This window comes from Nanorana parkeri, unplaced genomic scaffold (genome assembly GCF_000935625.1).
Source record: "Nanorana parkeri isolate BGI_ZX_2015 unplaced genomic scaffold, ASM93562v1 scaffold1842, whole genome shotgun sequence".
Lineage (NCBI taxonomy): Eukaryota > Metazoa > Chordata > Amphibia > Anura > Dicroglossidae > Nanorana > Nanorana parkeri.
The window spans coordinates 269,835-280,717 of record NW_017308110.1 but is presented as its reverse complement, the minus strand read 5'-3'; the positions used below and the strand labels follow the sequence as shown (position 1 = coordinate 280,717).

Sequence of the window (10,883 nt, the reverse complement as noted above, 5' to 3'; positions counted from 1 at the left end):
AGGGGGGAGGCGGTGTGCCGTGTGTGCGCAATAGTCCATGCTAACTGACCTGGTCACTGAATACAATCACTATACTGTAATAATGATGTACAAAGTAAAAGTAGCTCTGGTGCTCATTTGGTTCATCAAATACATTGAGGGGAATTTATCAAAACTGGAGCATGGCAACCAATAGGCTTCTCTTTAATTTTCAAAGCTTAACTGAACAAACCGAAGGGAGAAGCTGATTGGTTACTATGGGCAACTATTCCGGATTCTGCCTGCTCCAGTTTTGGTAAATTCCTCTGTTCACACATTTCAGGCATGGAGCCATAGAAAAAGTAAGGTTTCATAATTAGAAGTACAGCAAAAATTGCATCGTTTGGGGGATTAAAGTTTTCTGCAATACTTCACCCTCCTCTGTGATAGGCCCTACTTTGTCCTAATTTCCAAATCTGATAAAGATCCACTGTACTGCGACTCCTTTTAGACCCATATCAATAATTACCATGAATGTAAAAATTCTGGCTAAAATCCTGGCTAGACGGTTGCATTCAGTTATTTCCAGGTTTATAGGCTTTGACCAAACTGGGTTTATCCGAGGAAGCTCCACAAACATAAACATTCAGACATTTCACTAACCTTCAGATCCCATCCTCTCCATCCAGGGCTGTCCTGGATTTGGATACCCACAAAGCCTTTGACTCTATTGAATAGCCTTTGTATGATCCAGGTACTGCGGAGGTTTGGATTTAGTGATATTTTGGGTACATATTGTATACAACCAGCCTGCTGCCCGTATTTTTTTTTTTCCCCCCGCTCGATGTTGGTTCTGACTTTGACCTCTACACTTGTTGCCCAGTACAACACGCCAACAAATTAAAATATCTGGGTATAGTAGTTGCATTGCTCTTATCAAAGTACTTTGACAATACTCATACCCCAATTATTGCAGCATTTAAACATAAGCAGTCTGCCTAGATCAATCTCCCCCTTACACTGTTGGGAAGAATAAGGTCTTTAAAGTGGTTACTCCTAAATTCCTGTATTTATATTTTTCGTGTGTGATTCCTCACCCCTGGCTGCTGTAGAGTGTTTGTATGACGCTCAATAGTCTGTCACCACAGTTAGAAATTTCTATTGGATAAATATGTGATCTGCTCGGCTACTAATTGCACTTCCAGCAAAGGTATTTTTAGGATCAAACAGAGGCCAAAATCCCAGTGATCATTCTGCATTGTGTATTCCCATTACACTCGGCTCTTTCTCAGAATTCATCCCATCTGGCATGATTGGTATCTGGCCCAGTTAAAATGTATTTAGACTTGACTGTCTGTGAGAATTTCTCACCTCCTGACATAGCTGGAACAGTCTGGCTAAGTCTTGCAGGAAACCTGTTATAAGAGAAATGACAGCCAGATGACCAGCAGTGTTGGGAGGAGATGTCAGTAACAACGTCCTCCTTGTTATCTTTCATGTGTACCCAGTGTACCTACTCTAGGGTGGCAGAGGGTGTGCTTCATTTTACTCTTCTTGCTACCCTTAGGGCTCATGTTCTGGGGCTGTGCTTGACTTGCTTTGCTTTTGGTTGCCTCAGTTTGGGTACAGCAGATGAGATGCATTTGCCTTGTAGGCAAAGCAGGTGAGACGCAGCCTTTTGTTGCGTTTTACCAGTGCTGCGTTAAAATCTAAAAGGCAGCATTCAACAATGCCTGTCTACATGAGTCCTTCTCCTGGTTGGCCTTGATACAGGATGTTGTGCAAGAAAACTGGGCTTGCCTCTGTCTGTCTTTTGTATACTCCAGACATGCTAGTAATCCAAGCTCCAAATGCATGTGTTCCTGATCCACATCTTTCTCAGCGCAATCTGTGCTGTCAAACTAGTTTGAGAAAAACTAGGCTTGGGAAAGTATTGATCTACATTAATGCTATACAAATAGTTGGCTTGCATGTCTAATCTTGTATGCATGTTGCAGTGTGACATGCGAACACATCTAATCTTATGTTCAGCGTACATCCCATACACACTTTTGTTAGAGAATAAAAGGTGTTTTTCTGGTATTTTGGTTACCTCAAAGGCCTCTACTTTAAAGCCGTGGTTCTCAACCTGTGTAACCTCAGGACCCACATTTGTCCTTGGTCACCAAGTTGCGACCCAAGTCGCTTTGCATTGGAACGCACAGCAATGCGGTACTGCGTGTTCTGGTGCGGGCAAATGAACTGTGGGCGGGAGGTGCATTTGGGGTGCCATTGAAATTAATTGGAACGCAACACACCTCCCCAGCCAGAATGCATAGTGGGTGCGATTGCATGGTACAGTGCATTAATTGTTCAAGATTGTATGTGTTAACGGGCATTCAAAAACAGTAAAGGTGCCCACACACCTTGCGATAATCGTACGATAATCACAGGAAATCCCACGATCGTACGATTATTGCAAGGTTTGTGGAAGGTGGGTTCTCGGCGGGTTTTCGAACATGTTCCTGAAATAAGTCGTGTGACCGTACAGTAGAAACGGTTGCACGACTTTTATCTTGGGAACATGTTCGAAAACCCACCGAGAATCGTATGATTGTCGGCGGGTGTGTGGCATGTTCGTAAGATAAATGCCGCACGGGCCGGTGTGTGCAAACGCACACTGCCCGTTCAGCATTGCTGTCATCGGCGGGGCGGGCTTGCTATTGTCCCAAGTACGATCCGCCTGTCAAAAGATAGGCAGATCGTACATTTTTTAAAATTACCTTACAACCATCGCAAGACAAAAGTCTTGCGATGGTTGTAAGGTCTGTGGCCAGCATTACACACACTCACACACACTCACACACTCACACACACTCACACACACTCACACACTCACACACACTCACACACTCACACACACTCACACTACGGTTGCACGACTTTTATCTTGGGAACATGTTCGAAAACCCACCGAGAATCGTATGATTGTCGGCGGGTGTGTGGCATGTTCGTAAGATAAATGCCGCACGGGCCGGTGTGTGCAAACGCACACTGCCCGTTCAGCATTGCTGTCATCGGCGGGGCGGGCTTGCTATTGTCCCAAGTACGATCCGCCTGTCAAAAGATAGGCAGATCGTACATTTTTTAAAATTACCTTACAACCATCGCAAGACAAAAGTCTTGCGATGGTTGTAAGGTCTGTGGCCAGCATTACACACACTCACACACACTCACACACTCACACACACTCACACACACTCACACACTCACACACACTCACACACTCACACACACTCACACACTCACACACTCACACACTCACACACTCACACACTCACACTCTCACACTCTCACACTCTCACACTCTCACACTCTCACACTCTCACACTCTCTCACTCTCTCACTCTCTCACTCACTCACTCCAAAAAAATAATGTTTTAAGATCCTCCCAATCTTCCCACCTTACGAGAACTGTAGAGGATTTTCAGCCTTGGATCCAGTATGGGCTGCTGTGCTGTGATGGAGCTCCATCCATATGTACATTGCTTGTACAACCCCTTTGCGTGCCCTGTAGAGATGCCAGGAACCAGAACGTGATGTCTCTCTGGTCCAGGCACCTCTACAGGACATGTGAAGAATCTGTAAGCAATGCACTTATGGATGGAGCTCCCTCACGGCCATAGCCCCACCCCACTCCAGCAACACTCGGCACCGTGCAGCGTGAGAACTGACAGTGCTGCGCTTGGAGGAGGCTGATAAAAGTGGAAGGCACACCTCGACCCACTTTTGGCTCACAACCCACCAGTTGAGATTCAATGGTCACTATTCATAAGAGGTCATACTTTCCTATAACACCCTGTGGCAGAAATCTTCAGAGGGTTACCAGCACAAGTACACTGCAGCATGATAGGCTTACTATTTGAATAAACAGACACACATGTGAGGATACCACTGAACATAAAGGTAGGTCGTACAGAGTTTTGGTAAATATTGCCTATTATAAATGCTCTGTGGAAAGGGATGGGTGATACATTTGTCACAGTCTGGACCCCATGGATCCAATACTCCCATGCCTTACACTCATCCCAATGCTTTACTACTTTATCAGGCTTCTGTTATACTGGGGGGCTTAAAGAGAACTCCAACTTCTTTCTCTTTTCTGTCTTCATTTCCTTTCTGCAGATTTTTTCATTTTGGACCATGTAACTTTTTTTCTCTGATGCTCTTATTTATATTTTCTTATAAGAAACTTATAACATAAGTCTTAAAAAGATAGCCCGGAGCTATTGTCCTTAATGCGCCTGTGGTATTGTCTGTGGTTTATAGAGATGGAAGTTCTCCATGTTCACTAATACTGATGTCTCATATGGTCCTGTATTGAGTAGAGGTGCACCGAAATGAACATTTCAAAACCGAAATAAAAAAAATCAGGTCAAAACGGAAAATGTTTTTATTCATTTTGCATTTTGTTTTTTTATATTTTATTTTAATTTTTTTAAAAACTTAAATTTTTTATATTCATGTTTTAATTTAAATTTTTGTAAATGTAATTTTAGGGACTTTGGGGAAATATTGGGGGTCTAAACAGACCCCTGATATTTCCCTTTTTAAAATGGAAAAAGAGAACGGATGCACCGCTGTATCCGACCGGAAAATTGCACTTTCGGCATTATGCCAAAAGTGCCACTTTTGGCCGATATATCGGAGCATCCCTGTTATTGAGTATGTTCATTGCAAGACAGTCAAATGTTAATATATACCTGCGAATCTCTGTAGCTTTTGTTAAATGTTTATCTTTCAATAGATTTTTATTGAATATTTAGAGTGGCAGAGGAGTGGTAGTTTTCTCATACCTGCCTGTAGGGTTTCAAGCTGAATCTGGTGGTAATAGTAAAATTCTATGCCTGTCATCTTTTGTCTCCAGCAGCGGCTGTCAGATACCGGTCACTACCCAAGTTGTGGGTTGCTGCTATGAAGAGTAGTTCAGAATAAGAAGCAGAGTGACTATTTATGTAGATGACCAGAGAATTCTGCTATACAGGTATGCAAGTACAAATCTCATTTAGTTCACTAATTTTGTATTGAGATTCTAGTCTATCACGGGAGAGATCTTGGATCTGTGCCTACCTTACAACACTCACAGGACCTTGGGGAAGAAAATGTCGCCATGCTCCAGAAGGAACAGGGTCAGTATGACTATTTCAGAGACTATTTGAGGATCTACAGCCTAGTGATACACAAATAAGATACATTTTTGTTATTAGTACTTGAATGCATCAAGATTTAACTCCTGATTTTAGTGTCACTTTAATCCTGGGTGCTCACGAAGGAGTCCAAAATGTAGAGATAAGCACTCAGGAATTATGCATTAGGAACTTCCACTTTGTGACCAGCCTTGATGTAGATGAGCCATGCCCCCTCTTCCCTGCCGAGACATCAGTTGCGGAATAAAGCTTCCTAATGCACAAAATTTTCCTTTTTAATCTTTCATCGTTTTCCTCACAGATTTAAATATTTTCAAGCAAATTTCAACGTGTCTGAATGACTGAGCTATCAGCATCTTTAACTCAGGTCCAGCAAGGACAAGTGCAAGAAGACTTCATTGAAAGCCACACTGCCAACATGGTATGTAGTTCAAAAGCAGGCGCTCATGGGGCCGCCTCTAATGGGCACACAAGGTAAAGGGGAAATCGAAAACCCCTTTTTTTTTTTTGCATAGCATTAAGAATTAGCGACTCTGTTTAGATTTATTGTAATCTCCTTCATCCCATATGTAAGCCCAAATATAACCGTGTAAAGGGAAATATTGGTCAACCCACGCTGATAAAAATATGGCGGCTGCTATTTCTAGCTCCTTAAAAAGCTAGTTTTCTGGTTGTGATCCAGTGGCTTCAAATTCTTTTAGTCGCTGACCTCTGCATATGCAGATCAGTAGGTCTGACTTAACTGACTGTATGCATGTTCCACGTTCAGGGAATTGGAAACCATACTGTATAAATGCCAAAAATAAATATGATTTATTTATTGCAAGCAACAGCTAGTTCTATGCCCTCTGTCTGCCTTATTTGGGCACAACTTCTAGAGTTGAACTCCTCGATAATTGAAACATCACATGAGAAAGTATCAGTAAATATGTTCACAATCCTAAATGAACAGGAAATGATGTAAAGCATCTCCTGTTCATGCAACTGGGGACACCTTAAAGTGACATTAAACCCTCAGATTTTTTAACATAAACCAATACTGTAATGTGTGCCTTACTGTAATCCATGGTAGTTTCCCTTCTCTTTGCTGCTCTTCCTTTTAAATCCTCATGTCTTCTCATGCTTGGGGGAGAACTTCCCTTTGCAGCTGAGTGCCTCTTCCTGTAGTGCTGGCTCAGGTTGCAAACCTACACACAGACACCATGTATCCATTTCAGAGACAAGGCAGTCTGCTGCAAAACAGAAGTTCTGCCGAGCATGAGAAGAGATACAGATTTAAAATGAAGAGAAGGGAAACAACCATGGATTACAGTAAGGCGCACATTACAGTATCGTTTTATGTTAAATCTGAGGGTTTAATGTCACTTTAACTTCTTAATGACCTGAAGCTTTTTTTTAGTTTTTGTTAATGACTTTGCTGTGTGATTCTTCCACAGCAGTAATAGGCAACCACACATTTATATATTGTTTTTTTTTAGAGGACAGATAGGCACACCTATGTAATATAATCATATAGCCCCAACGCCTCACTTAGGATGAATAAAATAAAAAAACTGAGGAAAAAAACGTAAAGAAAACACTTTTTGTTTTCCCCAGTTTTGACGATTTTTTTAGAAAATAGCACAGCTAAATGCATTCAAATTAATTTTATTTATCTTTATTTGGAAACACCACACATCCCTCCGTTTTTTTAGACTTTTTTTTTTTTTGTACTTCTCGGCCTTAAACGAAAAATGTACATTTTATTTTTTTTCTCTAAAAGCGAATAGTGGTTAGGTGGCATACAATGTCATGAAGTGTCACACTTCGTGACAGTGACATACTTTGAACATCGCTGTCATGAGGGGGTTAAATAAAAAAAAAATTAATCCCTTAGGGTGAAAAACAAATCTGCAGCTCAGCTGCATATTTTTATTGTAAGGGTTTAATTGTTCTTATAGTATAAAATCTATCCGTATATATCATTTTTTTTTTACACTTTTTTGTTTGTCAATTATATCAAGCAGTCACTATTACTGCTTGATTTATTTATTTTCTTTTAATTTTTGATTTATTATTATTATTATTAGACTCCTCCAAATCTAGGAACATAAGAACAGCCAATAATAACCTTAGTGACACTGAGCCTTATATGCTGATTCTGCTTTTCTTTCAGTATTCGAGCATCCATTAATGAATGGTAGCCACTGATCTCAGCGGTTACTGGCTTTTGACGGCTTCAAATAGCTGATCACATACAGTGTGCATGATCTGTCATTTGGGCAGTTCATGATGGGGGATGTACAGTGTATGTCTTCAATCATGAAGGGGTTAAGCTTACTATGTCAGTTTTTTACAAACACTCAGTGATCAGTACTGAATGCTGAGTGTTTGTGCTCTCCATCCTGACTGCTCTGCCTGTCGCAGGAGGCCAAGCTCTCCTCCCACACCCCCCCTGTCAGCCACCTCCTCACCCCTGGACACTGACGGCTGGATCAGCTCGGTCTCTCCTCCAATCCCCTGTGCCTACACAGGCCTGGGAGAGCAGTGTGGATCGGAGGAGAGAAGCTAGGGATGCACCACACTTTCGGCCGTTTTGGTACGATCAGCATTTTGCCCATAGTACCATTTTCGGCATTCCTACTAAAGATGTTAAAAAATACCTTTTATTTTGCAAAAGCATTTGCTACAGTACCTCCATAAATGTTTAATTTACAAGCTTCATTCCTTGGGCAATGATAAAATGGTGTGTACTTGGATAGAGAACTGGCTAAGTGAATGTGTCCAGGGAGTATTGATAAATAGCTCATTTTCCAAATGGTCCTTGGTTGGCAGTGGTGTTCCCCAGGGTTCTGTCCTGCGGCCATTGCTGTTCAACCTATTTCTCAATGATATTGGGACTAATATTAAAGGGGAACTATGGGGTCAGTGTTTTTCCCCATAGTTCTCTTTAGGGTAACGGGAGGACACAAACTAGCGTCCTCCCGTTACCCTAAGCTCAGTATACCGCGAGCTACAGCTCGCGGTATACTGAGACGCCGGAGCGGATCCCGACGTAAATGACGGGATCCGCCCAGCTGCGTGAGTGACAGCTGGCTCTGCCTATCTAGAGGCAGAGCCAGCTGTACCCGCCCCCGTCCGTTCCGCCAGTCAGAGCTGGCAGATCGGAGCGGGGAATCCAGCCCCTCCCCCTGTCACGGCAGAGAGCCGTGACCGGATCGAGAGGTGAGCGAACCTGGTATGTGTTTGCTCACCTCCCGATATACTGAGCCGACCTGTGACAGTCTCATTGTCACAGGTCGGCTAGAACTATGAGGTGAGTGGAAATCACTCATCTCATAGTTCTCCTTTTTAATAGCAATATTTCAGTTTTTCCTGATACTAAAATGTATAGCGTAATAAAACTCGATAAAAGGCATAGCAATACTTCAGGAAGATCTGGATAAAATTGGGAAGTGGGCATGTATATGGTAGATTAAATCTATTATCTGGAAGTGTAATGTTATGTGTTTCGGAATTAAATATACACATGCAAACTACTCACTAATGGATGTTCCACTGGGGGAATCTGAGGTAGAAAAAGATTTGGGAGTCCTATTGGACAGTCGCCTTAGTAACAGCATGCAATGCCAGGCTGCAGCAGATAAGGCGAGCAGGGTACTATAATGCATAAAAAGGGAATATGCTGTAAAGACCAATCCAATATTCTGCCCCTGCACAAAACACCGGTCCCTCCACATCTTGAGTATGTGGCTCAGTTTTAGTCCAATCCACAGAAGGAATGTTCTTGAGCTAGAGAGTCCAGAGAAGGGTGACAAAGCTAATAGGTTAGAGCAGTGCTTCTTAAAGTGTGGGTCCCGCAAGTTCGCGATCAGAGTCCCCTGGCCAGGACCGCCATCAGGAGGTGTATGGCCGGTACTTGTGTGAGGGGCCCAGGCTGCTGAGGAGGTCTGGGATCCAAGCCAGATTGTTTTATTTCAGTTTACTGTATTATTTGCAGTGTAGTGTAGTTTTTAAGGTCGCTGTATCCCCTGTGCACTTCGTACCTTCCTGAGCACGTGTGGAGCACAGTGGTGGAGCACAGCTGCTGGACGTAAAGGTAAGGAGGGGGCTGGGGCTTAGTAGTACTGCCTGGGTTAGAGGACCTAAATTATCAGGAAAGACTGCAAACTTTAAACTTGTTCACTCTTGAAACGCGAAGACTGAGTGGGGACGTGATATTAATGTACAAATTGTTTAATAGTGATGGATTAAACTGTTTACTGTTCACTCAACAAAACAAGAGGCTGCCACTGGGATTTTTTACTGTGAGAGCTATAAAATTGTCGAACTCCCCTCTCCAGACAGTGGTTTCAGCTGAGTGTATGAAACCATTTAGGACCCGTCTAGGTACTTTTGTCAATGAGCAAGACATGCAGAGGTACAGGTAATCTTAGGAGCTCACGCGCACACAACCACGTAGGTTGAACTCTGTGGACCTGTGTCTTCAACCTTAACAACTATGTAATTAATCGTGATGATCCTTTGTTCCCTAAAGTTCTGCCACAAGTGGGCTTTGCCTTTTTTGATGTGGTATTTTGTTCTTTACCCTATACCCTATCAAAGTAAAATCTTGATCTTTGATCACAAATTTCCACTGACCATGTAAGCATACCACCCACATTCGAGTTGGTGTTAATCTGAAGGTCCCCACACACCTTACGATAATCGTACGATAATCGCGGGAAATCCCGCGATCGTACGATTATCGTAAGGTGTGTGGAAGCCGTGCGACCTCTACTACTGTAAGGTCGCACGACTTTAAACTTACGGACATGTTCGATGTTCGGCGGGTTTGTGGCATGTCCGTACGATAACAGCCGTACGGGCCGGTGTGCGCAAGCGCACTGCCCGTTCGGCATTGCGGTCATCGGAAGCCCGCCCCTTGGGGTGTGGCTTGCGATCATCGCAAGTACGATCTGCCTATGCAAGATAGGCAGATCGTACGTTTTTTAAGTACCTTACAACCATCACAAGACAAAAGTCTTGCGATGGTTGTAAGGTGTGTGCCCAGCCTTATACACTCAAAATGTTCTAATTGCTGTAGTAAGGTTTGGTACTTTTTAACTAATTCTAAGGGCTTGGTCTTTTCTTGCACCTGCAATCTGTGTCACAGATGCAGTGTACAGGCTCCATCAATGTTTCCCCCCCCAGTTTTAGGTCTGTTTAGAGGTACTGTTATTTATAACTATAAAAATAATTACATTTGTTTCCCATCAATATATTGTTCACTTATATATGTATCCTTCTGGAAGTGGTTGATCTCCAGTTGCTGTATATTAACCTCCCTGGCGGTCTGATTATTTTATTTTCTCTCCCGTTCATTGAAGGACACAGGGCAACAGATCGGAGATCCTGTATGGTAGGGTATATCGCCACCTGCAGGAGTAGGACGCTAGGCACATAACAAAAAGACAAGACAGCCTAGGGGCCGCCCCTGCTGGTGGCCCAACCCCCCACTTGCTGACAAGTCTCCAGTTTTTTGCCTAGCGTCAGGAGTAAGGAGCTAAATATTTTTTCTCTGAAAAAATGTTTTCTTTCTTCTATCAAGTGTCACCAGGGCGACGTGCTAGACGACTGTGGGTCCTTGTGGTCTTCCCTGGGTGACCGCCGAGCGCATGCCGTCTCTGCCTCGGTGGGTCGGCTGCAACATAGGTCCCTCGTGACGCCTGCGGGTTTGTCCCGGGGGGGGGGCATATGACCGGGGGTCTCGACCTGCCA

The 10,883-nt window shown here is 43.2% G+C and overlaps 1 protein-coding gene across 1 annotated transcript in view; it reads left to right on the top strand.

Annotated features, from left to right (window-relative positions):
• The first annotated feature begins 4,943 nt into the window (after positions 1 to 4,943).
• The window catches only part of PSEN1 (presenilin 1), a 43,971-nt gene continuing 38,031 nt past the window's right edge, over positions 4,944 to 10,883 (top strand). The window contains exons 1-2 of the mRNA XM_018571799.1: positions 4,944 to 4,981; positions 5,446 to 5,565. Coding sequence (XP_018427301.1) covers positions 5,482 to 5,565 — 84 coding nt within the window. The 5' untranslated portion in view covers positions 4,944 to 4,981; positions 5,446 to 5,481. The remainder of the gene's footprint in view (positions 4,982 to 5,445; positions 5,566 to 10,883) is intronic.